General features: G+C 46.0%; 1 protein-coding gene across 7 annotated transcripts in view; it reads right to left on the reverse strand.

Moving 5' to 3' along the window:
- Positions 1 to 1934: 1934 nt before the first annotated feature.
- SETDB1 (SET domain bifurcated histone lysine methyltransferase 1) overlaps positions 1935 to 27633 on the reverse strand; it is a 60263-nt gene continuing 34564 nt past the window's right edge. For 6 of the 7 annotated variants that reach the window (XM_075607567.1, XM_075607569.1, XM_075607565.1 and 3 more), the window contains 15 exons: positions 26580 to 26653; positions 25809 to 26065; positions 25559 to 25688; positions 23939 to 24071; positions 23324 to 23470; positions 11747 to 13027; positions 10978 to 11094; positions 9816 to 9985; positions 7735 to 8336; positions 7253 to 7281; positions 7029 to 7158; positions 6394 to 6562; positions 5413 to 5621; positions 3539 to 3627; positions 1935 to 2263 (listed from right to left, as the gene is read on the reverse strand). In XM_075607567.1, the coding sequence (XP_075463682.1) occupies positions 2146 to 2263; positions 3539 to 3627; positions 5413 to 5621; positions 6394 to 6562; positions 7029 to 7158; positions 7253 to 7281; positions 7735 to 8336; positions 9816 to 9985; positions 10978 to 11094; positions 11747 to 13027; positions 23324 to 23470; positions 23939 to 24071; positions 25559 to 25688; positions 25809 to 26065; positions 26580 to 26653 (3655 nt within the window). In that variant the 3' untranslated portion in view covers positions 1935 to 2145. The remainder of the gene's footprint in view (positions 2264 to 3538; positions 3628 to 5412; positions 5622 to 6393; positions 6563 to 7028; positions 7159 to 7252; positions 7282 to 7734; positions 8337 to 9815; positions 9986 to 10977; positions 11095 to 11746; positions 13028 to 23323; positions 23471 to 23938; positions 24072 to 25558; positions 25689 to 25808; positions 26066 to 26579; positions 26654 to 27633) is intronic. The other variant, XM_075607564.1, reaches the window with a different exon arrangement.

Genomic DNA, 27633 nt, shown 5'->3' on the forward strand with positions numbered 1-27633 from the left:
TCAGGCTATGCAAATGTAGAATAACAGTCGTGCGCTCCGGTATGCGCCCAAACAATTGTGGAGTTAATATGCCCGGTTGGGGGGAGGGTATAAGCTGAGTCTGAAGGGGAGCAATGGTATGTCCTGAAGATATCTAAGGTATACAACTGATCTCCTCTTGACCCAGTGTAAATCCCACAAATATAAACAAGCTGGGACAGCATCTGAGGACGAGGTACAGGAAAATGGAGGTAAGGAAAAGCCTTCTTAGCTCCTGATTTGAATCCTGGTTGTCCATCTGTATTGAAGGACAGAGAGCGCACGTCCGCGGTATACAGACACCCCCTCCTCCCCCCTGTGGTGCCGCCGAGATCAGGAAAGCAGCAGCAAGATTGAAAGAAATTCAGGGCACTCAAATGTTGTCTGGGCAATCCTCAAATAGGAAACATTCAAAAAACAGGGAAACCAGGTATTGAGGCTTTCTTTAAAGCAGAAGTGAGTGGTAGAGAAGGAGAGTAGTCCTCCCACGCAACTATTTGCCCTTTCACAAGGAGTCCTTGACAGCGCAAATAGTTGCGTGAAACGCGTGGGAGGACTACGCTCATTCTCTACCACGCACGTATGCTTTAAATAAAGCCTTTTTCAATACCTGGGTTTCCAGTTTTTTTTATTTTTCCTTTGCGAGGATTGCTCGGACAACATTTGAGTGCCCTGAATTTCTTTCAAATCTTGCTGCAAGTTTTCAGGATATCCCTGCTTCAGCACAGGTGGCTCAGTCAACAGCCTCCTGTGCTGAAGCAGAGGTATCCTTATCTTAACCTCTTGGTGGCCTTTGAAGACTGGGAGTTAACAATTCCTGGCTTAGTAAATCTGAGCCTCCATGCCAAAGGAGGGGAGGTAAAGTTGGGTGCTACGTTCCTTGTTTTATTTTAATATGTAAAGCATGCGACAATGTATAATTCTACAGTCTTGCCTAATCTGGCAATCGTTTGGTGCTCCTGTTATAAATCTTGATTGTCTGCCTAATGAAAGGACAGACTTTCAGTGTCAATCCTTCAGTCAGTGTAACTCAGCAGCTACTATGTATCCTTGTACTATGAGGGTAACTGACTGTAACAATAGTTTGCAGCTCAAACGGCTGGAAACATTGGCAACAAGTGATCACAAACAGGAAAGTGTTACAAAGATCTTACCCTGCTGGGGAGGTGTGCTAAAACCCGCTGTAGAAATCAAACGCTGCTTTAAAAACGCATTAAAAAGTCACTAATACTACATAAGTCATTTATTTAGAAAAATCATATGACAAAATGGTGGTCTACATCTCCCATGTAATGAGGGCTACTAGGAAGCTGTGACTGGCCCGCATAATGTGGGGATTTAAATACCAGGTACGTAACGGGAAGCAGGAGATCACCGGAGATTAAACTAAACGTGGTTCAGCCCCAAAGACCCCTTGCTTCATACCTACGTAATAAAAAAAGGGGTGGAGTGAGAGACAGGCATTGCTCCTTTAAAAAGACTGTCTGCTTTTTACCTGTAGTCCAGCAGTGGGCAACTCCCGTCCTCAAGGGCCACCCACAGGTCAGGTTTTAAGGATATCCCTGCTTCAGCACAATTGGTGCAGTCTTCAACTGAGCTACATGTGCTGAAGCAGGGATTTCCCGAAGACCTAACCTGCTGGTGGACCTCGAGGACTAGAGTCGTTGACTGAGCCACCTGTGCTGAAGCAGGGATATTCTTAAAACGTGACCTGTTGGTGGCCCTTGAGGACTGGAGTTGGCCGCTGATGTAGTCTGTCATGTTTAAGATCTATACACAAAGGAGAACGAACCTAAAAATAGTCTTGGTCAGGCTAGAAGCAATATATTAATCCCTGTACTTGCCACAGCAAATTTCCCAGCGGCGTGATGGATTAACCCCGCGTATTCCAAGGAACCTCAGCACATTAGTCCGTGTGTGTTAAATTGTTTTTTTTATTCATACATAAAAAAAATAAAATGGCAAACGACACCTCATTCTACCAAACGTTTTGCAGTGGGTGACAGTATTGAAGGGGGTCAGTTGCAACGGGGGCTGGGGCGGCGGGGGGGGAGGAGACCTAACCCCTGAGGTGCCTGTCCGCTCTGATGCGGTTTCAATTAGACGCGATATTGGCGTGGTAGGGATTTACAGCAGCCGGCCTCTGCACTCCGTGGACCCGCAGCAGCACAGCAGCTCTTTGCCTTCCACGCTCCCCACCTCGTAGTTGTAATCCCAGGTGAGCTCCGTGCCGGCTCTTATCCTCCTGTGTGCAGAGCAAGTGTTAGCGAGGGCCGCGCGATTTCACAAGGAGTTACGTGGCTGCGTGCTATCTACGTGGCGGGGAGTGGAATGTCTGCCGTTTGTATTTCCAAACATAGGAACTTGCCCGCCTGTTTATTTATACACCAAGCATCCAAGGCAGGGGTGGCTAACGCCAGTCCTCAAGGGCCACCAACAGGTCAGCTTTTCAGAATATCCCTGCTTCAGCAAAGGTGGCTTAGCTGTGCTGAAGCAGAAATATCCATAAAACCTGACCTATTGGTGGACCCTGAGTACTGGAGTTGACGACCCCTAGTCCAAGGTTTTTTTTAATAGACAGCCGGAAGGATTAGCCAAGAATCCTAATACTTCCCTGTGCAGAAAACCACTCGGCAAAAGGACCCCATCAGTCGTACATAACATCCCCAGGAGGTGACGGCGGCGTGGGCAGAGCACACGGAGCACACGGAGCGCACCGGAAAACCAAGAAGTCACTTGGCATAAGTTTAGATTTTTCCCTGGTGTTTTTTACGCGCCGCTGTTTCAGATGGCAAGTATTCTTCCACCTTTCCCTGTTTCACAATGCCCTGCGGGCCTGCCCAGCAGGGAAGGGGTTAATGAAGGTCTAAAAAGGTGCTAATCTCCCTCCGTTCTCCCCCCACTTAAGACCCTGTTGAGGCCGCCTTTGAATAAACCTTTTTATACGGGCTGCCGTAATTCTTCCCTCCCATTTCTCTCCCCCCCCCCTTCCCTCCCATTCTCCCCCCCCCCCTTCCCTCCCATTTCTCTGCTTGTAAACCTGAAGACTATGAAAATGTCAGCCACTGACTCCCCGAGGAGAAGTGAACTCAAACGTCAAATTAATAATCATAAAAAAAAGTGCTGATCTTAACGAGGTCTGTGGAAAGACATCTATTTAGGAGCTCTAACTGGTATTTTGACTAAAAATAAAAAGGAGTGTAGAGACGTTACCTTCTAATGACTAAACTTGATGCGCGAAAAAGAGAGGATCAGACTTTTCTACCCGAGAATGTCACCGTCTGATAATAAACATTTCGTAGACACCCACCCCCCACATAATTCTTTATACATAGAAGATTTAGGACCATACTTGCCAAGACACCTTACTGTACGTTCAAGCTAGTGGGGCCGTGAGATCCTTAAGGCTTACGCTGCTCAGTACACATTGCCCTTATCTTTGGCGTGTTCCCAAACAAAAAAAAATCCGTCTCGTACCTCTTAAACAGGAATGTGTCTGGGAGTTAAGCAGATCACTTACTTGCTGGCAAAGAAAGCCACCCACGGGAACCGCAGATCATGCGTATCCACAAACACGTTTTGCACAAACAGGTTGGGGCTGCAGCTGTGCTGTAATGGGATTAAGGGGGGGAGGGAGGAAGATGCATGATCGAGACCCTTATAGTCTATATGCTGTGATCACATCGTATTGATAAGGAAGCAATGCAACTTCTACAGTAGAAGAAAAATTATTCGTAGACATCCATATGCAGTCACACCCTTTGCTGCCTGCTACGGACACATGTTCACTAAGCAAAGCTAAGACACCTTACAATGGTCAGTTGTGTGTTTTATGCACCTCTGGATCCCTTTAACCCTTTGGGTGCCCTGGGACGTAGTCACTATATTATGGGGTCTGGCAGTCCAGGGGTGGCCAACTCCAGTCTTCAAGAGCCAAACAGGCCAGGTATTATGGATATCCCTGCTTCAGCACAGGTGGGTCAATCAGTGGCTCAGGCACCTGTGCTGAAGCAGGGGTATCCTTAAAACCTGGCCTGTTGGTGTCTCTCGACGACTGGAGTTGGCCAACTCCGGACGTAGTAGCGATGTCCAAAAACTCTGCCAGTTGTGCAAGGCGAAATCTGCACTGATCAGGAACGGAGGAGGAGGAGGAGGAGGAGGAGGAGGAGGAGGAGGAGGAGGAGGAGGAGGAGGAGGAAGCTGCCACTTGATCCCAGTGCCGGAGTAAAGCCGCAGTAACTTCGATTTAACCGTTTGTTGCTTGAGATGTGAAATGGGTATTCATTTTATTTAAACAATATAGGGGGGGGGGAAGCTTTTAAGGTTCAGTCTCACAGAGCAGATAACATTTTTACCAGCTTAATCTACCAATTTAAAAGATTCAATTATCCTTAAAGTTACTACTTTACCTATTTGTTTAGTGGGTTAAATCTGGGTAAATAACCCCCACATCTGACACCTAGAAGTAATTTTGAATTATTTGTTCAAATGAGTTTCTAAGGAACTGGACTCATTTGACTTGGGAGATTTGCTCCCATACTGCAGCAGTCACTGTGTTTAGCATCAGCTTGCACAGGCAAAGCTCCCCCTACCTCCTCCGTACTGGCTCTCTGAGAAGGACACAGGGTGGGGGATAAGGGTAAAGAAAACACTTTAAACAGAATTCGATGAGCTCAGAGCTACCCTTATAAAGTACGCTCTTGGACATTTGGTCGTGGCCGTTTCGCAGCGAACAAATGATCGCCGGTGTAAAGCCGCAGCTCACCTCGCCGCCGCAACACAGCCACTAACCTTAACCCTAAAACACTTTACTCCAACCATTAACCCCGTACCCTAAAACGTACCTTCTCTAGAAGCGGGCCGCAGCAGAGTGTCCTCCTGCGGCTAAACACCGACGGGCATTGGTCGCGACCAAAATGTCCCATCCGTATAAGAGGAACGCATCAGCAACACTATATCGCTTCAATCCCTTATGGACTATCCTGGGAAGGGATAGCTGGGAAATTGGCCAGACATTTACGGAAGACGCGCACACAAACCCTGCGCTCCTCCCCAATCGGTTTGCAGTTTATTAGCAAACTTTTACATTACAATAAAAATGTACAAGTTCACCAATAAATGACAAGACCATTTGGGAGGAGCGCAGGGTTCGGGCCTTTGTTCTCCATAAAGAATGCACTCGAATGACCCCAGCACTCCCCTAATTCAGAGGTCCTGAAAAAAAGGGCAGTGTGTGCTTAATTTCCAAAGCCACAAAACGACCCATCACTCTTTTTGCTTTAAGCATGGTTGCAAAATGTTTTGAGTCAGCTAGCCGGGATTGCACCTTGAACTCTGCCTTGTGCAGTTAGCCGGTGGGAAACCAGATGTCCCTGCTCAGTAATCCTGACTTACGTTCAAGTATCGGCCCAAGTTCCCTTCCAGCTTTGCGTCGATGATGTAACAGGATTCCTCGCCATCGTAGAACTGCCGCGTTTTCCTGTGCACCATGGTACCGTCCCCTCTGTCGGCGGACGCCATGTTGGACTTGACCGTGATGCCGTGAGTAGACTTCAGGGCGAATCCGCGGGTGGATTTTACGGCCACTTGCCTTTTTACTGGGCCTGGCCACACAACAGGAGAGGTTTAACAGACCGGACTAGGACCCAATAATTCAAGATGCAGTTTCCCGGAGCTGGAGACAATTTTAGCCCCGTTCATTGGAATGGAGCTTATCTTTTCTCCAGCAATGGGAAGCAAGTTCGTGGCACATTTAATAGGGGCCTGAAATTGTGCAAAAGAACCTCTACGCTGCCAAAGAAGTCCATAACACACAGCAATGCGTGGCTGTCCCCACGGACGGCAAAATGGACCAAGGCAGAACCATCTCCTCGTCTGATAAGAGGGAGTCTCATGCACAGGATTAATCAACTAAAAAGCCAAATCTACTACACGGTGATATGCCAGAAGACTCCTTTACAGCACGTTCACTTTAATGGGAACAGGTATTTTGTGGCTGCTTAGTTATAGTAACATGTGATAGATGGAATACACGCGGACACTCTGGTTCCACCGAGCATGGACTTGCCCGAGTGTGACCTTTCATGAACTACTACTGCTTAATATTGCAAACTTGTATTGGATACGGTGGTAACCAAAAAAAAAGTGAATTATGGGATTCCTGGTACCGCTTTCAAAATATATATTTTTTAGCATTGCTAGAATAAGCTTGGATGTGTTAATATCGCGTGCGGTTTATGTGCACCTGCCCTTCCGTTCTGCTGCTTATTGTAAGAAGAAAATGGATGTATTGGGCCACCAGATCCTAGCACCGCGGTGGCATTCGGATCTACATCCTCCCTACTGAGCTCGAGTGAGTCACATGGTCACACCCACCTGCTGTGGCCGAAGTGTTCTTCTTCTCCTCCTCCTCTTCCTCAGACCCTGAAGAGATGGTCTGGATGTCGTCGCTGTCGTTGGCCGCGGCTTGCGTTTGCCCCGCTGCTTTCTTGCTGGCCCCGCTACCCATCTCGCTGTCGGAGCTGCTGGATAGCGTCAGGACTTCCTGCCAGACAGAGTGAGGTTTGTACAGCGGTGATCGGTCAGTGATAATACTGTGTGGTCCCCAGTGTAACATTCTCCCTACAAAACTATACTTAAAAATACCACCATTCCTTTCTGTAAAATCAGCCCTAGGCACATTATTGAACAAAAGCAAGATCTCCGTCACCAGGGACGCTCCCACTACTTCTTGAGGACCAATGAAAATACTACGTGGACAAGGGCCTCTCAAACTCCTATCCTGTACATTCAATTGTTGAATAGAGCTTTCTAAACCTCACGGGTCTCTTTTTCATGTGTATTGCAACACAGAAGAAATACCTGTTGAGGTTTATAACGCTCTGTTCGCCATTACATCTGTTGCTGGTGCGTGAACAGGTATTACAACCTCTGAGAAGTCTTACAAAAAACAAACTAAAGCCTCTTCCTCTCATATACTGGAGACAAACTGCCCTGGTTGCCTCTCTTACGTCATGAGCCTGTGCCGGGGCTGACAGCCGTCTGATCTGGTGCATGCTGGTTTTGCTGATGGGTCTTCGGATGCCCTGTGGTTTGGCCGGGGAAGGATTGTAACCATACACCCTGCTGCCGTCACCGAACCTACAAAACAGAGAGAATGGTTGGCAGACCAAGAGACAGGAGGATGCAGTGACACAGCAGTGAGGTCTGTAAATAAGTGGTGGGTGGAACATACCTTGGGAACTTGCTTCCACCTGCAGACTCCTGTAAGAAATGAGATAGCCATGAAGATTTTACAATGTAATAGCCTCTCCCGCCTCAGCTGTGTAATGGAATAATTATCTTTCACATAGATCACACAGATAGCACGCTGGACAATGCCGTTGTATTCCGATTCAGGGGGGGGGGGGGGGTTGAGGGCTTTTCATTTATCTCTCCTGTAAGACTTGACTGATACAAAACTAACCTGTCCTACCTTTTACCAACTTGATTATTAGCCGAGATCCACAGCAAATCCTTAATTTTCTGTTTAACCCTTTGCCCTCTTGGCATTCTTTGAGGGCCACTATAATTGCAGGAACCTTTGAAACGGGTTACTAAACGTTTGTGTTTTGAAAATAGTTTGGACAGAAGCCCATTAGTCATCCTCAACCCTACATGTAACCATTAATACAATATCTTTATCCCTTCTGCCTACTTAAAATGTATCTCTCTCACCTTCGCAGGCTCAACCTTCTGCAGGAATTTCAAGGCGATGTCCATGCTGGAGAAGGGTGGCTTTTCTGGTTGCGTGGGGGCCTCTACCTTTCCTGGCTTGACATCTGCCTCTCCCATCCTCAGGGAAGACCTGCTGTCCGAGTCCAGGAAGGGGTCGGCCATGCTGTTGAAGCTCAGCCACGTGGCCACCTTGTTCTTGGAGGTCTCCTCGGGCAGCTTGCAGTCGCTAGCTTCTTCTTGGCTGGTCTGTCTGGCCAGTGCAGAGTCTTTGGAGGCAGTCTCTGACGTCCCGTTCTCCTTCTGGCCCCGGGTTTGCCTGCGTGTGGCATAGCTGCGCCACACCGAGCTGGCAGTGACGTCCTCGTTCTTGCCGAAGTTGTCATCAGAACTCTCATTGTTGGACTCCTCCTGCTCCTCGCTGCCGCTGCCCTCCTCCTCGTCTTCCTTCACGTCCACACCGCTGCTGTCTGAGGAGCACTTTGCTTCGCTCTCGTAGCCATCCTTAAAGTTCTCCACGCTCTCGATGTGGTCCAGGTTAGCAAAGTATTCGTCTCCCATCTCCAGCCCCTCCTTGTCCGCAAAGTCATCCGTGAGGATTTTACCTGTGCGGACGGGAGAGAGATCAGGTGGGGGTGGATTACAACCAAACCTCACAAGAACTCTAAACAAACAGAGGTTTATGCATGAAACTGCAATGGTGGCGATTGGAAAATCCCATTTAAATCAATGGGAGTTTGAGAGATTGAAGCCAAATTGGCACTCTCTGCTACATAAGCAACCCTCATCAAATTCTATGGGAAACTCCTCATATACGGGGTTTGGAAGTTTCTATCATATTCCCCCATCCAATCAGCATATGTTGAGGCCTTCAGTATTTTCTTGAGGAGTTAGGATGTAGACCATGTAGCACTTTAGTAGCAATATTTTTTTAGTAGGTTAAGTCCTCTCATGTTACTCAGTTATGCTTCATATCTCCCTTCCGTTCACTAAGGTTACCACTAAGTGACTATTACTAGTGTTAGCTTACAATCTAAGTAGATGGTATTCTCTTCGGAGCAGGGACTCCATTTTCCTGATGTTACTTTATGTCTCCAGCGCTTATTTCCTAATGTGTGATATTATTATGTCACATGTATTACTACTTAATGACACATGCAGATTTACAGACCATCTGGTGCATCGTTTCCATTTGAATCAGTTTACATGCGCCCGAGCACATTTTCATTATGAACCGGAATTTTATTAAAAACACTGTCACAAAATCTAGTAAAAGCAAGTTGCGTTTCTTACTGCATTGTGTTTATTAAGAAAACACAAATACAGATTGTGCGTGTTTATGCAGATGTAGCGCAACACTGTCCCGCAGGTAACATGTCTCATCAAATGTGGAATATCTACAGGTTTTAATGGCAGCGGTGAAGCACAATATCCCAACATATTCCACCATAACGCAGGGACAACGAAGCCTGCTGTGTCTGTATTTGTGTACACCCCTGTTCTGTCTCCAGACTGTGTGTGTTTTACTGTTCTGTCCTAGGCTCAGTAAGCTTTGACTGGCATCTCCGTCACGCAAACAGGAAAGAAGGGAAAAGTTCCAAAATGCACAAAAATAAGCAGTCTGGTAAAAAAAATACAATGCTATACCTAGGAAGGCAGGGTGTGAGAGCCACAGCCAGTGCTGAGAATACAAACCAACACAGACTAACAGGTATACTAAAAACAGGAAGCACTCCCTAGAAGCAGGAAGAGATTGAGGCAACTCAAGACCTCAGAGGTGGAAGGGAAGAGTAGTTGCTGAGGCAACAGGCTGCAGCTCTAATACAAAGCAGCATAGCAATAGGAGGCGGAACTGGAGCACAGGTACTAAGCAACAGCAAAGGCAGAAAAAGCGCAGGCTGGAGACAGAACCACCACAAATGATAGAAAGGGAACATGTCACTTATTTCTTATGACCTGGAGCAAACTATTCTGCCCATGTATTCTCAACCAGTCTTGACCTGTGAAAGGGTTATTTTCCAGTCCTGCAGCAGTTTACACATCTGTTTTGACACCTCTACCTCCTACTGGGATTCATGCCTTACCTGCGTAGATGCAGACAAAGGAGCCCTTAGCAATGTCGTCCAGACAACGGATACCCCAGCCCTTGTTCTGGGTTTTGAAGAGCTGCAGGCGCACCTGGAGCCCGTGCTGGACCAGACGGTTGCCACACATGTTGAGGTTGCACTTGCACCTCTTGTTGCACTCATAGACCCTACGGGCAGAGAGGTCACCTCAGGTCAGCAGAAGAAATAGGTTCCATTACTTAGATAGAGCCTACACAAAGCATTGCCCAGACTGCACTCTGACCCACTCTACCAGGGCTGGCCAACTCCAGTCCTCAAGGGCCACCAACAGGTCAGGTTTTAAGGATATCCCTGCTTCTGCACAGGCAGCTCTATCAGTGGCCCAGTCACTGACTGAGCCACCTGTACTGAAGCAGGGAGATCCTTAAAACCTGACCTGTTGGTGGCCCTTGAGGACATGAGTTGGCCTCCCCTACACTATATGTACTGTAGTACCACGTCTCCTGTACTGCAGAATTTATTGGCTGCTATTTGAAAGTGGTGAAGGGGGGGAGGGGGGAAGAGAGCAGGAAATATGGGCGGGAGCTGCGAGTCTGTATCACCGAAGAAGAGACGGCTCTTATTGACACTTGGAGGAAAGCTATAGATACACTAAATATGGCTACATGTTCATTTTTAACATTAGGGTATCCCCAATATTACTTATGAACACCTAAACACACTTTTTGAAGTCCCCCCTTTGTTCCCGAACCTCATGATGTTGGCTGCATGGATTCCAATGGTTTACTTTTCAGATTCTGAAGACCGGTTTATTTTGTTTCTGCTGCGAGTAAGAATTGGTTGCTCTTTGCTAATAATTCATCCTCGGTGATATGGTCTAAACCATTTGTTCCAGCACTTTCGAATGCAAAGGGGTTACAGAAAACTTAAACAAAGCCAGTGGAAAATGATTGCACCAGATTTAGTAAAGAAAAACACTCAAATGGCTTTCAATGTGACTTTCTTTGATTAAGTGCTTTTTCTTTCACTGCTTTTACAGGCAGGTGACTTTAGGAAACCGACTGCTAAATTGTAAGCGGCTGCAACTGCCATTTATATAGAACTGTGATTCTGAACCCAGGCGGGGCACAATCGCGCTCACACTGGCAGGACAAATCGGGTACCTTCTTTCACAGCTTACCCCGTGGGAAGACACTCGTCCAGGCGCTTGTGCTGGAAGCCAGCATTGGAATTCATTTGAGCCCCTGGGTTGCAAGCAGTGGCTTGAAGTGTCAATTGGTGACACGCGCACTTGGTTCTAAAAAGGGAAGAGAACAATTCAATGCTTCATAACTTCTTCCTGGCCGTCACACATGCTACAGGTCTGTGCTGTGTCAGGATATCATCCTGAGGAATAGAATCATAGATCTATACTTTGAGCATCACGAATACACCCTGAAGTGAGGACAGTAATTTCATGGACTAGAACTTTGGTTCTCAACTCCAGTCCTCAAGTGCCACCAACAGGGCAGTTTTTAAGGATATACCTGCTTAAGAACAGGTGCCTCAGTCATTTTTATTGAGCTACATGTTCTAAAGCAGGGATATCCTTAAAGCCTGCCCAATGGTAGCACTTAAGGACTGGAGAACCACTGGACTATCTTTTTTCCACTGTCACCCTATGCTCAGGACTGTCTGTGGGACAACTCCCAAATGTATCACTGTAATAGAAAGGACAGATTTGCAACAGTTGCATTGTATGTGTGTGTGTGTGTGTGTGTGTGTGTACACAAATCTATATATAGGAAACCTATTCCTTCTCTTTGCTCCCAATTTAGTCCTCTAAAGGGATACCATTGCTTGTAGTTCTAAACCAAGAGGAATTATTAGGGTAAGACAATGAACACCATCACCCTGAACTGTTGGTGGGACACAGATTGGGGAACCTATTAACATTCACTACTTCCCACCTGTCTCTGCACCCGTCCGTACAGTCACAGCCCACCAGGAACTCCCAGCTGGTGTTGATATAGACACCCTTGCCCGGGATGCGCTCCTTGCTGTAGGCCACCTGTGGCGGGGGCGTCCTGTCTATCTCGTTGACGCAGGAGAGGGGCACGTCCTCCTTGCCATACGTGATGTCCGGGATGTAATAGAAGGGTTTCTGCGGCTGGAACTTGCGGTCCACCAGCACGTACGGGTCCAGGCAGAACATCTCCAGCAAGAGCATGTCGCAGTCCGTCTCAAAGAGGTAGCGTTCAATCTCGGGCATGGTGCGCAGGCTCAGCCCGCAAGGGGTCTTGTAGATGACGTGGAAGCCCATCTTGCGGTTCACACGCCGCCGCGCCGTCATGCGGCGAAAGTCGTAGAGAAGTGGGACGAGCAGGGGGTTCTTGCCCTGGTGGGAAACTAGGCGGGTCCGGGACAGGCAGGAGAAGTTGCAGACATGGGGGAGGTAGAAGAGTTTCTCCTGGGGGGCCTTGTAGGTTGTCTCTGACGGCATTTGCTCAGTTTCTACCGGTTGTAACTGCTGGATGGCATCTACCGGTTGGAGCTGCTGGGGGGCGCTTACCAGTTGGAACTGCTGAGGGGAGCCTACCTGTTGGAACTGCTGAGGGGAGCCTACCTGTTGGAACTGCTGAGGGGCGCCTACCTGTTGGAACTGCTGGGGGGCGCCTACCTGTTGGAACTGCTGGGGGGCGCCTACCTGTTGGAACTGCTGGGGGGCGCCTACCTGTTGGAACTGCTGGGGGGCGCCTACCTGTTGGAACTGCTGGGTGGCGCCTACCTGTTGGAACTGCTGGGTGGCGCCTACCTGTTGGAACTGCTGGGGGGCGCCTACCAGTTGGAACTGCTGGGTGGTGCCTACCGCTCGGAACTGCTGGGGGGCGCCTACCAGTTGGAACTGCTGGGGGGCGCCTACCGCTCGGAACTGCTGGGGGGCGCCTACCGCTCGGAACTGCTGGGGGGCGCCAACCGCTTGGAACTGCTGGGGTGCACCAACCGCTTGGAACTGCTGGGGTGCGCCAACCGCTTGAAACTGCTGGGGGGCGCCTACCTGTTGGAACTGCTGGGGGGCGCCTACCGCTTGGAACTGTTGGGGGGTGCCTACCGCTTGGAACTGCTGGGGGGCGCCTATCGCTTGGAACTGTTGGGTGGCGCCTACCAGGTGGAACTGCTGGGGGGCGCCTACTGAGTGGAACTGTTGGGTGGCATCTACCGGGTGGAACTGCTGGGTGGCGCCCACATACCTGCCAGGAGAGAGAAGGGGGGGAAGGGGAGAGAAGATTTACAAAGGGAGCCAGAGCAATGCAGCTCGCTCAGGGAAGAGGGAAGAATGGTGGTGCTCCGCAGTAATCATTTTTTTGGGAGGGCAGAATATAAAAACCAATTGCTTGTGTTCTTCACTATAAAGTAGTAACCACTAGAAACATCTTTGCAACCATATATACATACACAAAGTGTGTGTGTGTGTTACTGTGAAGATTGAGATAATGTGTGTGGATATCATCACCTCCATTTTGGCCTAACCGCCATTTTGAGTGTTTGCTTGTATGTATGCTTATTTGTTTCATTCGTGTATGAACTGTAATGTTTGATTCTGCAGAGTATCGCTTCTAGATGTAACTCGCCCTTGTGTAATTTCTACGAGGCATGCAAGAATTGAAAATGCAATCGTAAGAGGTTTTCCTGCCTTAGATAATTCTGCTGACCTTAGGTTCTGTTATCTGACAGCTACAGTACACACAGGGCTGGACACAGTAACTCCCTTATGTCACAAGGTTAAGGGCAGCCCACATATATGGTATATAGGATAAGAATATAGCAATGTAAAGCATATTTATGTATCAACCAATATGTATTTTTGTATGTCATCATATTATTATTTATCTCTAAGCCAGCCCCCTTAAAGGGCGTATTACTCATTTTGAAATGTATAAAAATGTGATACCAAGCAATATTTCTTTAGAGGCATGAGCTCAAATTTGAATTCTCTCTCACTTGTACCATGGTATTGATAAACTCACTTGTTACTTTGAACCCTTGACTTATTGATTTTATTTCTACGCTTTCACATATGGCGCCCGAATAGGGACCCAACACCTCGGGACCAGGAAACCCCAGACGGAGCAGGTGCCTACATTACACAAACGTGCACACTTGGAATAAGGTATGGCTTTATCCTTTTTAATAAAAAAAGCCGTTAGATTAATTGTTTGAGTAATCTGTAGACAGTTTGTTCTTTATGGGCAACCTACCTGAGTGACGGGACACCCTGTATCACGTGAGTTTATCAATATTATACTGATCAGTTATTGTTGTTGTTGTTTTATATTATTGCCATAAACTCAGGTTACACCTTATGCCAAATAGCAGGCCAATTCAGGGCTCAGAAGGTGTAATAGTTAATAAGGTGATAAGTCTCCTAGAACTTGGGGAGAGAATTATTGTTAAGGAACAGCAGGTAACTATTTTTAATACCACTGGTCCTTAACTCTATATTCTACTTATATTATGATCGGGGATAGGTCAGATTACACCTTATGCTAAATGGCAGGCCATTTCAGGGCTCAGAAGGTATAATACTGCAGTTATAAGTGGAAAGTCTCAAAAAACTTGTAAAGAGAAAGTTTTGTTAAGGAGCAACAGGTGACTATTTTATTTTTTAATACCACTGCTCCTTAGCTCTATATTCTACCAAGTAGTGGGCACCTTATTGGTACACGATCGACTGGCGTTGATCGGTGTAATTACTGGAGAATTATGGGGAACCTACATTCTCAGTCGCCGGCGAAGGGTACGTCCCTTGAAATTATGTGTGGACTATGGCAATAAAATGTTTTAAAAATGGATATTTAGTGGCGCAGAATATATTAAATAAGAAGGAAAGTGAAACATATCAGGCTGTTTTAAAAATAGCTGCAGCATTAGTGGACCCCCCTTTTTCTAATCCCCTTTTCCCCATCTCCCTTCCCTCACCCTTTTTCACTGAAAGGTCACAGGACTTGCATGTCTGTGAGACATGGAAGTTAATTATTAACCTAGGAAGAAATGGCTTGAATTTAAGAATGTTAAAGTAGTTTTTTAGGAATGAATGTATTAATTCTGCATGGAAAAAGAAAAAGGGGACATCCTCTTTAAATGTTTTTTGTTTGTTTGTTTTTGTCTTAGAAAGCTCATAGAAACTAGTTTGATGGCATAATAATATACATGTCATGGAGTGAAGTGTTTGTGTGTCACTCTGATAGTTTATGTATGTATGTATGTATGTATGTATGCATGTCTTTATTCATATAGCACCATTAGTGTACATAGCGCTTCACATTGTCACGTGTAGTACTAATCATAAAAATAACAAATAACACAAATAACAGATTATAATGATTTTGAATTAAATAATAATAAGGGTTAAAATAAACCTATACAACAAAAAACTAAAATTCAAAAAGCTACTTCCAATATGACAAAAATACACAGTGCTATACATATATATATCTCTTGTATAAGGGTTATTTAAGTCTAACCCTTTTGTCAAAGTGTATTAAGCCTGCTGCCATTTAAAAGGCATGACAGTAGCATTTAAAATAAACCTAGGAAGTATTGTATGTTAAAGTCTGTTAGTGTAATATTTTAAAAGAGAATGAAAATTTGGCAGTTGTAAAAATAATTCTTTACACCCTGACTCAAGTATGAATTTGTATTTTTTACTGTAGCAATTTTTGTTCCTGTGTTACAATATTTAAATGAAGTTTTAAATTTAAAATTTATGTGCTGATTTAGAGGACTAAAAGCATGGTATATCTAGAATGCAAAGTTTTAAAAAGTAAATGTTTATTTTTTATTTAAACAAAAGAAAGAGTCTGATCTTATGGAGTAAGGAAGCTTTATTAAGTTTTTTGTTAATTGCCTGTAGAAAGTAGAATGAATGTTGATGGAAGATAAACTCAGAGAGTGTGTAGGTGTGTGTAAGAAAGATAAGGAATTAGAAATATATAGTAAATAAAACAATAAGATTTTTGTTTTATAGGAAGGGTTGCAGAGATGGTTTTGTTTTTTGTTTTTTAGTTATCAAGGTTTCTCTGTTCAAACTTATAATGGGAAACCAACAGTTTGTTTTCTTAAAAATACACTGCTCGTCTGATTTTTGAACAGCAGTCGTTTAAAAGAGGGAAGGTTAAAAGCAGCCAAGTGGGCTGGCCCCCCTCCTCCAGCTTAAGGAATGTACAAAGACCACGTTCCAGACATGAAAAGTTAACTAGAAACTGAAGAAGAAAAAAAAAGAAAGAAAAAAAATGTTTAAAAGCAGCTTAGCTATAGTATGAGGAAAGAGAATGATATTGTAAATTATTTATTTTTGGACTGAGTTTGCAGGATCAAACAGGTCTGTTTCGGGTTTTTATCTTATTTTTTGTAAAGTTCATTTTGCTCTGTATCAGAGAAGTGTGAAATTATGCTTATTTATTGTGCTTTCTGTTTTTTGTATCTATTTTAGGATAAATACCTCATCGTTTATGGGCGTCTCCCAACAACAGTACTGGGTACGTCTGGTCTGCTGCACCATTACGGGTTAAATTATTTCCCAAAGCTGTCCTCCCCAGAATTGGCCAATACCCACTCAGCAGAAATGCTTTAGATGGCATAGCCCCTATTATGTAGGAATTATTACAAGAAGGGGTTATAATCCCCACATGCAGTAACAAATTAGTTCTATGCAGAAACCAGTAAACACATTTCAATTCTATTTGTTATAATTGTTTTATTAATAATACAATAATATTTAATGTTTTTCCGTATTTGAATAGTGTCAAACATATACTCAGTACTTCAAAGTGTACGATATAAACGAGTAAGCATAAAGTCAGATATGAAATAATTTTTCCTATAAAATGAACTGCATATGTGATGTATTTTTTTTATAACTTTTAACCATTACCTCTCCTTTCCCTTCAAAAGGTGTCTCAATTTGAACCCTCATCTATAGCCTCTCATTTTAAAGAATGCAACTGTAGGCAATCCAGATTTTATTTTTTAAGCAGTAGCTATTGTCAAATTCATTGTGTGTGTATATATATACAGTGTTCAACAATCCTATACATTTACTCGCCTGGGGCGGGTGGATTTAACCCCCGGGCGTGTAAATATTGACCCAAGCAGCACACGTGGTTTTTTTAAAATTTCCCCCGTTCGCGCTCAAATTTTCCCTGCTCGCGCTGAAAAATAAATAAATAAACTCCCTACCTGACTGCTGATTGGCGCGCGCTCCCAGGCTTTGTGGGCGCGCGGCCAGGCTCTATATGAGCCCGCCCCCAACGAGCGGCCATTCTTTCTGCCCGGACATCAAAAGTAAGTACACGCCATGCTGGGCCCCTCTGCTCCTTCCCTGCGATCCCCCTGGTCCCCACATGGCTCCCTACTCCCCACCGCGGCAGCTCTCCTGTCCCATTCCCCTTCTCCTGTCCCCTGCTCCTGTCCCCTGCTCCTGTCCCCTGCTCCTGTCCCCTGCTCCTGTCCCCTGCTCCTGTCCCCTGCTCCTGTCACCTTCCCCTCCTCCTGTCCCATTCCCCTGCTCCTATCCCCTTCCCCTCCTCCTGTCCGCTGCTCCTGTCCCCTTCCCCCTCGATCCACCGATCGCTGCCCGGGGCGGGAGGTCCCCACTGCTGCAGCCCGGTTGGCGTGCGGGGGGGGTGGGGGGGGCGGCCTCGGCCCTCACCACATGACTCCCACTTACCCTGCCGCCTCCCCGCCTGCTAGCTTCATGCCGCCGCGGGCTGGGGGGAAGAAGCAGTCTGCAAAGCTGCTTGGCCGCGCATTGTGAAGACATGCCGGCGAGGAGAGCAGGATAGTGGCGGCCACTGCGGGGCTGACTGTCCCCTGGGGGATACCTCGCCACGTGCCCTTCCCCCCACCCTGCCTCCCCAAAGCTTCCAATATGCTCGCGTAAGGTATGGGGGGGAGGGGGGGGTGTCAGCCTGCCCCCCCCCTCCACGAGCGGGAAATGGGCGCGGGTGGGTGGAGGAGGAGCGTGGTGGTGGTGCTGGTCGCGGCCTTTCCTTCCCCGTGTGTGTGTGTGTATGTGTGTGTGTGTGCGCATGTATGTGTGTGTGAGCATGTGTGTGTGAGCATGTGTGTGTGAGCATGTGTATGTATGTGTGTATGGAAGCAAGTGTATGGCAGCATGTGTATGGCAGCATGTGTATGTATGTGTGTATGGCAGCATGTGTATGTATGTGTGTATGGCAGCAAATGTATGCATGTGTGTATGGCAGCATGTGTATGGCAGCATGTGTATGGGAGCATGTGTATGGGAGCATGTGTATGGGAGCATGTGTATGGGAGCATGTGTATGGGAGCATGTGTATGGGAGCATGTGTATGGGAGCATGTGTATGGGAGCATGTGTATGGGAGCATGTGTATGGAAGCATGTGTATGGGAGCATGTGTATGTATGTGTGTATGGCAGCAAGTGTATGTATGTGTGTATGGCAGCAAGTGTATGGCAGCAAGTGTATGTATGTGTGTATGGGAGCATGTGTATGGGAGCAAGTGTATGTATGTGTGTATGGCAGCAAGTGTATGTATGTGTGTATGGCAGCAAGTGTATGGCAGCAAGTGTATGTGTGTATGGGAGCATGTGTATGTGTGTATGGGAGCATGTGTATGTGTGTGACACCAGAGGTACCCCCCCAATCAGTCACCACCCCCCCCCCAATCAGTCACCACCCCCCCCAATCAGTCACCACCCCCCCCCCCAGTCAGTCAGTCGCCCTCTCTCTGTGTATCACCCTCTCTCTGTGTATCACCCACCGTTTCTCCCCTCTGTGTCTCTCCCCCCACACCCTCTCTGTCCCCCCCACACCGTCTCTGTCCCCCCCACACCCTCTCTGTCCCCCCCACACCCTCTCCCCCCACCCACTCTCTCCCTCTCCCCCCACCCACTCTCTCCCTCTCCCCCCACCCACTCTCTCCCTCTCCCCCCACCCACTCTCTCCCTCTCTCCCTCCCCACTCTCTCCCTCTCTCCCTCTCCCCCCACCCACTCTCTCCCTCTCCCCCCACCCACTCTCTCCCTCTCCCCCCACCCACTCTCTCCCTCTCCCCCCACCCACTCTCTCCCTCTCTCCGTCTCCCCCCACCCACTCTCTCCCTCTCTCCGTCTCCCCCCACCCACTCTCTCCCTCTCTCCGTCTCCCCCCACCCACTCTCTCCCTCTCCCCCCACCCTCCCTCTCCCCCCACCCTCTCTCTCCCTCTCCCCCCACCCTCTCTCTCCCTCTCCCCCCACCCTCTCTCTCCCCCCACCCTCTCTCTCCCCCCACCCTCTCTCTCCCTCTCCCCCCACCCTCTCTCTCCCTCTCCCCCCACCCTCTCTCTCCCTCTCCCCCCACCCTCTCTCCCCACCCTCTCTCTCCCTCTCCCCCCACCCTCCCTCTCCCCCCACCCTCCCTCTCCCCCCACTCTCTCTCTCCCCCCACTCTCTCTCTCTCCCCCCACTCTCTCTCTCTCCCCCCACTCTCTCTCTCTCCCCCCACTCTCTCTCTCTCCCCCCACTCTCTCTCTCCCCCCACTCTCTCTCTCCCCCCACTCTCTCTCTCCCCCCACTCTCTCTCTCCCCCCACTCTCTCTCTCCCCCCACTCTCTCTCTCCCCCCACTCTCTCTCCCCCCACTCTCTCTCTCTCTCCCCCCACTCTCTCATCCCCACACTCTCTCTCTCTCTCTCTCCCCCCACTCTCTCTCTCTAACCCCCCCACACTCTGGATCTCTTATTTACCCTATATATCTTACTTGCCCTATACTACACCGAAATAACCTATACTGCTGTCTTCCAGATCTGACTCAAGCTTCACACGGAAGACATCGGAACCCCCCCTAACCCAGAAGACAGGTAGGGAACACCTCCCCAATGTATAACATTGCGGGAATGAGGGTACCTGAACATTGAGGGACTGCGGATCAGGTAAGATCCCAGGCGGGATTGCTGCTTTAGATATTATGAAGCAGGGACGTCCAGACACTGGTTAAGAGGTTCAGGAAACTAGTCATTCACACCTGGCTTTTATTTCTAGATAACATCTGACATTTACACACACACACACACGTAACAAGGACTAATTGTAGTATAATGTAATACAATAAATACATTTATGTAAAAAATGAATGTTGTTCTGACTAGGAATTTATTAAATGTATTTTATTTATATATTTTATTTTAAAGCGGGGTTGGGGGCGGGACTAGGGTTGGGGGTGGGACTAGGGGTGGGGTTGGGGGCGGGACTAGGTGGCGAGTAGATTTTTTGGTTGGGCGAGTAGATTTTTGGGTGATTTGTCGAACACTGTATATATATATATTTAAATCTCAAGCTGCTGATGTTTTAAATATTTAAATACCATCATCCTTTATGTCGTATACTGTTCACATGTCATAGGATTTGCAAATGAACAAAAGAGAGGATAATTTATATGATTTTCCATAACACACCTGTCTATATGTGGACTCTGCCTATTTTGTTCATTGCAACATTACCTTGTGTGTGTTGTTTTGTTATTTATCCTTTAGCATTCCTTGCCGATATGACTCCATTCATACTGTGTTGTGTTTTGGTGCTGTCTACTCATTGCTACATATAGCAACATGTTACTTCATGAATATTCATGTAGAGAGGGATATACCCCTCCTCTTTACATTTTCCAGCATAACTATTGGATAGCTTTATTTTGAGCCTGTTTGGGAACTAAGTATTACTGTGATAAGCTCCTACTCGACAGTGTTTTGTGGTGAAGCTAATTAGTATTGTTAGTATATTATGGACACTGACCCCTCATGTTCTGATAGGGCTTTACACTTGTGTTCATATTAGCATTTTTGTTTACCGTATACTGTCCGTTTCATTCACATGGGGACTTTTATTTATGGTTTATTAGTTGTCATTTTATGCATTTCGTCAGTTTTTAGCTTGTAAAAAAGTTGTATACGTTGTAGTTGTGTTATAGTTAAGTTTATGTGGATATTTCCCATTTGGTCTGTAATAAATTTGATATTAGTGGTATTAGTTATTTAACTGGTACTTTATGTATATTTTACAGTTTACAATGAGTGCAAGCTTTGGGGACTTTTAGTGACAACCTCTTGTCACTTATCAGTGTTCTCTTACGATATTTCCCTATGCACCGTTGATTTCTTTCTTTTGTAGTTGGTGTGCGAGGTGTTTTTGTGTTTATTTTATATGCGGATGCCAAGACAGTGGTGAAAAACAAAAATTTTGTGCTGATATTAAATTATAGTGGCTAAAAGCGCTCTCCTTGTGCTTTTATTAATGAAATGTTTAAGTCTCTCCAAACTTAGGTGCAGCTTATACAATCTACCAAGGAGAATACAAAGCAGTATCATCACAAGAAAAAAGTGCCGGCACCACCGTAAACAGCTAACAAAGACAAAGAATCATCAAGCCAGCTTTTTGACCAACAGTTAGTGTATCTAGGCACAATAATCCTAGAACATTTAACCACCGAGGAATTAAGACTTCAGGCAAGGCCCGGTCTTAAACGAACAATTTTTTTTTTCTGGACTCAATATTATCAAGGCCCAGTCTTAAACGAAGAATTTGTTTTTTCAGGACTCAATATTATTATTTTTTATGCTTTAGAGTGTTTTTTTAAGATGTATGCCCCGCTAGGCAAGATTAGCCTACGCCATCCAGATGATGACAGGGGATGATCAGTTTTGAAATATTTGTAATGTTTATTGTGTTATGGTCACATCATTTTGCAGACAATCATACAATCTCGCACAATGCTACACAGGTTAATGGGTCACAAGGGAATATATACAATGAATCCCTGCCATACTCTAGTGGCCCCAATGACGTAAGAGAGAATTACATTTAACCCCTTGAGTAGGGATACCTTACACTAATGCCGAATTTTAAAAATTAAATGTTAATTTGAATTTGTTTACAGGGAACTTTTTCTAAACTTCTAAACCGAATTCCACTGGTAAATGAGGTTCCTGTAGGTGGATTTTGCACTGGCTACAACAAATCAATTTATGGGTCAGGTGTCTCCACCAACCAATGAAACTTGTATGAAAATGTATTTACAGCCCTGAACTAAAAATGTATAGGGAGGATATGGCCTTCATTTTATCCATTAATTTACTTAACCAAGAACAGGTACAGATTAGATTAATGGCCCTACAGAATAGAATGGCGCTCGACTATATTTTAGCTGTTTTTATTAGAGATCAAAGTGGTAAGATTGAGCATGAGCTAGTGAAGATCGCAGAGATACAGGAGAGATTAAGGAAAGGTGGAGATAAGAGATGGGTTTTGTTAGGAATTACCAAGTTGGTTGGTTTCCTAGAAGCGAAACTGATGAATGGATTTGTCTGTGTGTTTGCAGTTCTGATTGTTTTGTATGACTGTCATGTGCAGTAAATCCATACTGCAAAGGTGTGTAACACCATCTACCCCGGCCATGCCACTGATCACAGACGACTCCACAGAAGATGCAATCTCAGAAGGAAAAGTCAGTCCTCCTCAATGGAATACAGATGAAGATGATGGCAGAAAGACCAACCTGGCTGATATGATAGCCAGCAGCTCTGTGAGTTTCCAGAACTATCAAAGTCATGCAAATTTGGGCCCTCCAGGCCAGTGCAACGCTTCTGAGTTTTATCTGAAATTATCCTTAAAAGACTATGTTTCAAGAATAAAAAGAGAGGACTGTGAAGATTGAGATAATGTGTGTGGCTATCATCACCTCCATTTTGGCCTAACCGCCATTTTGAGTGTTTGCTTGTATGTATGCTTATTTGTTTCATTCGTGTATGAACTGTAATGTTTGATTCTGCAGAGTATCGCTTCTAGATGTAACTCACCCGTGTGTAATTTCTACGAGGCATGCAAGAATTGAAAATGCAATCGTAAGAGGTTTTCCTGCCTTAGATAATTCTGCTGACCTTAGGTTCTGTTATCTGACAGCTACAGTACACACAGGGCTGGACACAGTAACTCCCTTATGTCACAAGGTTAAGGGCAGCCCACATATATGGTATATAGGATAAGAATATAGCAATGTAAAGCATATTTATGTATCAACCAATATGTATTTTTGTATGTCATCATATTATTATTTATCTCTAAGCCAGCCCCCTTAAAGGGCGTATTACTCATTTTGAAATGTATAAAAATGTGATACCAAGCAATATTTCTTTAGAGGCATGAGCTCAAATTTGAATTCTCTCTCACTTGTACCATGGTATTGATAAACTCACTTGTTACTTTGAACCCTTGACTTATTGATTTTATTTCTATGCTTTCACATTAAACACTTCAAAAACTACACATTCACACACGTACACGTGTACAGTATATTCAGAGACCTAAACAATCTTGTATATAAAGTGGATTCCCATTATTTCCTCACATTGAGACTCCCGCCCTCCAGCTTTTTTGCTGCCGTTGTTTTGCCGTGCATTGCGGAACCCTCTGCCAGTGAAAGGGGTAACGTTGCCCACCACTGGAAGGCCCTCGCCGACTTTAGCAAACTCACCGGTTTGGCTGGTTCACGGGCAGACGTGGGGCAACTGGAGGCTCACTCGGGACAGGGGAGGATTGACCGGAGCACACCGATCCAGGCCGGAATGAAGTGCTTTTCTTGGCCACTTGCTTCCTGGACTGAGCCAGCTGACTGTCTGAGCTGAGAGGGAATCAAAGAGAATCCTTGGACTGCAGCAGTAATACAGTCCTATTTCAACAGGCTTCGATGTACAGGCTTCGCTCTCAATAGGGTATGTCCTAAAATTGTAAGCGCCATAGAGCAAGGACCTTATGACCGTTATCGGGCAGAGGCTGTTAATTTGCTTCTTATGGTCTTGCACGGCCAGTGCACATTATAAATATATAATAATATGCAGCAGCCAAGACTCCAACCAGTCAATTACCTCCAGGGTGCAGAGAACCCCAAGTCTCGCAATCAATATTCACAATGGGGGCAGCTGTGAGGTTACAAAATCAGATAGGGGGAGGGGGGGGAATGGATTCAAGGGATCATACGTGTAGCTACTGCAGATACTGTTCCACTTTAGTAAAACAACCTGCACCTGGAACGCTGGGGAGTGTTCTATTCGACACAGCGGTGCGCTAAGAATGGAAGAGCAAGTCTTACTCGGTGTCGATGAGTTGAGGTGATGAAACCAGTGGCGGTTCAGGAGGGGTCTGCTCTGCGGCTTTATACTGGGCTTCGTTCGCAGTTAGATCGTGTGTATATTGCACTACCGGTCCTTTACTCCGCACCGCGCCTACAAAATGTACAGAGGGAGACATAGCCCAATGCCTACATGCTCAAATACACTTTTGTTTGTGGTTAGTAGCTTGATTTAAATATTCTGAGAGTTTGTCTTTTGGCAACAGAGAGTAGAGCGCAACTGCGCATGAGCAAATATTGTCCACATATGGTTAGCAGGTTAATGATAGAATAAGAACGGTCCTCTATATGTTTACTTAGGTAGCGCCAGAAATGTACACAACACTTTACAAAATAGACATTACAACACAGAGAAATAGAACAAGTGCATCAGACCGACTGTAAGCTTTCCAGGCTAGTGATTCATGCTTACAATTGTGTGTGTTTATGTCTGACGCTTGTTATATTTCCCTGTATTCTAATTTCTGTGTCGTAAAGAGCAATGTACATTGTTGGCGCCATCTAAAATAACAATATACAGAGGGGCCATTCTCTGCCTTTTTTAACAAAGTAACTAGGTTAGCAAAATAGTAAAGTACTGAAGCTTTTATTTGACCTGAACTCTATCAACTACACAAGCTGGTATCCAAAAGGCTAATCAAAATCTGCCATATACCGTCGCAAATGCACATTATGTTGTACAACGGCAACCTGTTTGGGGACAGCTTATAGAAACAAGGAAGGGGCTGCTTGATGCAATATTCCATCAGGAAGTATTTTAGGTTTGCCTCGAATCGATGCATTTATCCCCCCCGGTGCGTCCATTAACCGCGTCGCTGTCTGCAACGCTTGCAAAAGGGTTCAAACAGGTATCGTTAACGTATACACCAAAAGACCAGCCCCGATTGTGAGAAACAGTAGATAGAGAGTTTGGGGTGCTCAAACCCGCAGCAACTACATCCAATAACAAAATAATGTTGCCCCTGGAGACACCAGTGGGAGTGGGCAGGCAAATAAAGACTTGTAAGTATCTCTTAAATGACAACAGTCAGACTTAACTATAACAGTCTAAACCAAAAAGCCCCACTCACGTCATCTCCAGGGTTTCTCTGCCGGCGTGCAAGCCAAGAAGGATCCAGAATCCAGATGAGTCCAGTAGAAAAAACGAATGGCGCACAGCCAGGGAGTCAGGTGTGGAATAAAAAAACTTTTCCTTTATTGCAGCATGGTAGGAGACAAATTCACCCCCTTGGGGGACACAGACAGGGACCTCCTACGCGTTTCGGACCAACGGGTACTCCTTGATAAAGGACCCGTTGGTCTGAAACGCGTAGGAGGTCCCTGTCTGTGTCCCCCAAGGGGGTGAATTTGTCTCCTACCATGCTGCAATAAAGGAAAAGTTTTTTTATTCCACACCTGACTCCCTGGCTGTGCGCCATTCGTTTTTTCTACCGATTGTGAGAAACCAATGACAAGTTGACACTGGTACAAAGACAAGTCAAGGAGCCAACTGCAATATATTGATCTGTGTCCCTTGAACTGGCATGAAGGCTGGAATCAAAGACCGCCTGCCTCACCTCTGACCCTGGCAGATAAACTCACCCACGTTAGGACGTGTCCTCTGCTGACCAGATTGCTTCTTCTCTTGCGTGGACGCTGTGGACGTCTTCATGCTGAACATGGGCTCCAGGCGAGTGGAGCCGCGGTAGATCCACTCACACCGCTTGTCATCCTGAAAGATAAAACACGTGAGGTGGAGGTTCGTTCAGATGCACATCCTTCTATTAACCCTTATGGAGAAGTAGAAAGGACTAGGGATATTGGCATGTTTAATAGGTTAAATAGACATTACTTCCATGCTTCCTTTAGGACCAATAAAGCTTCCTACAGCTTCCAGGCTGATGCATGCTTCCCGTACCAGGAAGAGGATCTTCACAAGGCTGCCATCTACTTCTTCCACCTTGGACTTCCACCACGTCCCTTCCCACTCGGTCTTGATCAGCTGGTTGCTCTTGAGCAGAACCATGGGCCTGTTGGGGTAGGCAGTGACGTACTCCTCGATGAAATCGCGGCAAGACACGTCTTCAATGTCCTCCCAGGTCTTCTTCACTGGGAGGGCAGCAGGAGACAAGGTCAATGTCATCTACAGCTGCCGTTATAACGCCACTGATGTCATCAATAGTGCAAGGTAATATTAAATAGCTCATCGTTTTACATTAGTTAGGAATGTTTAACAAAAAGAGAACAAAAAGTCGCTTTGGTGATTTGATTTTTGGTACAGGAAGCTACAGGTATCAGACCTTGGTGCCCTCTCAAACAACTTTCTCCGTAAGTGCCAGGATGATACAATGTAACCAAACCATCCATTTTAACTGCTCCTTTATTTTATTTATAAAATGTTTTACCAGGAAATAACCTCTCGCTTTCAAGTATGCCCTGGGCACAAAGCTATGATAACAATATATGGTTACATTAAATGAAACGGGTTATACCCTTTGCCCCTCTGGCAGCTACCGAAGTTGTTTTTTTATTTTTTTATTCCATTACAAATCCTAGAAATGTTTCACCTTCCGTTTGCATTCTGAAAGGAGATTTAGAAGGACACCCAAGCATTAGAACTCACGTGGTCTGCAGACAAGGTAAAGTTCTGACGGTGTGACGTATGAAGCATACCCATCGTCAAAGAATATCAGAAACCTGCAAAAACAGAGACCCCGTCACTGATCCCCATGAATTAACGGTAAACATCAAAATCCACTGTAGGGAAACCCATTCAGCGTTTGTTATTTATAACGAGTCAAAGCTCTGTGCTTTGTTATCCAGGTACCGGGTTGGAGGCCACGCTGCCTCAGCTGGTGTCATTCACGGCATATAGAGCTCCAGGCAGTAAAATACATCAATGTAAGTACACTGAACAGCCCTCCAAAGGAGGACAGAAAGATACAATGTTACCCTGTGATCTAGCCGCAGAGATACTTATAAGGCCGCGCTTCTAGTGCCGGCGAATCAAAACAAATGTATTTGACGCCATCGCGTGCGCTTATAGTAGGCGCTGGCACTATAAGTGCGGCCTTACACTGGGGATATCACTGCTAAAGAAACTCATTCACTCAATGCCGTCTTGAGTTCGATAACACCCTCTTATTTCGGGATGGGAACCCGGGGTCAACTAGAACTGAAACATGGTATTTTCTAGCACTGGGGACCCCCATTTCCTGAGATACTCATCGGTGGAGTTACTGGTATTACATCCTGTTTTCTACAAGGGATTACAAATGGCTGTCCAATGGAAAGCTGCAACAGTTGATGTTGCGGCTTCCAATTTCGGTTCCCCCTGGAGGAAGATTTAAAAACCGGTACCTTTGCCAGTATCTCCCAATCCGAGGCGTCTCCACAGCTAAAAACAGCGCAGTTTATCTCCTGAGCCGCCGGGTTTGCCTCTTTAAATCAAGTCTGTATATTCATCACAACCTTTCAAAAACGCCCCATCCTGCTGTCACCAAACGGTCCCTGTCACACGCAGGGCCTCAATATGAGACCACCGGGGGCCACAGCCGGACAGCAGATGGATACTGAACATGGCGGTATGCAGAGGGGAACCATGACTTCACATCATTAACTTTATCTCATCGATATTTAACCCTGTCATCATGTATCAAAAACAATATTTATTACCC

Source organism: Ascaphus truei, chromosome 7 (assembly GCF_040206685.1).
Source record: "Ascaphus truei isolate aAscTru1 chromosome 7, aAscTru1.hap1, whole genome shotgun sequence".
NCBI classification, from domain to species: domain Eukaryota; kingdom Metazoa; phylum Chordata; class Amphibia; order Anura; family Ascaphidae; genus Ascaphus; species Ascaphus truei.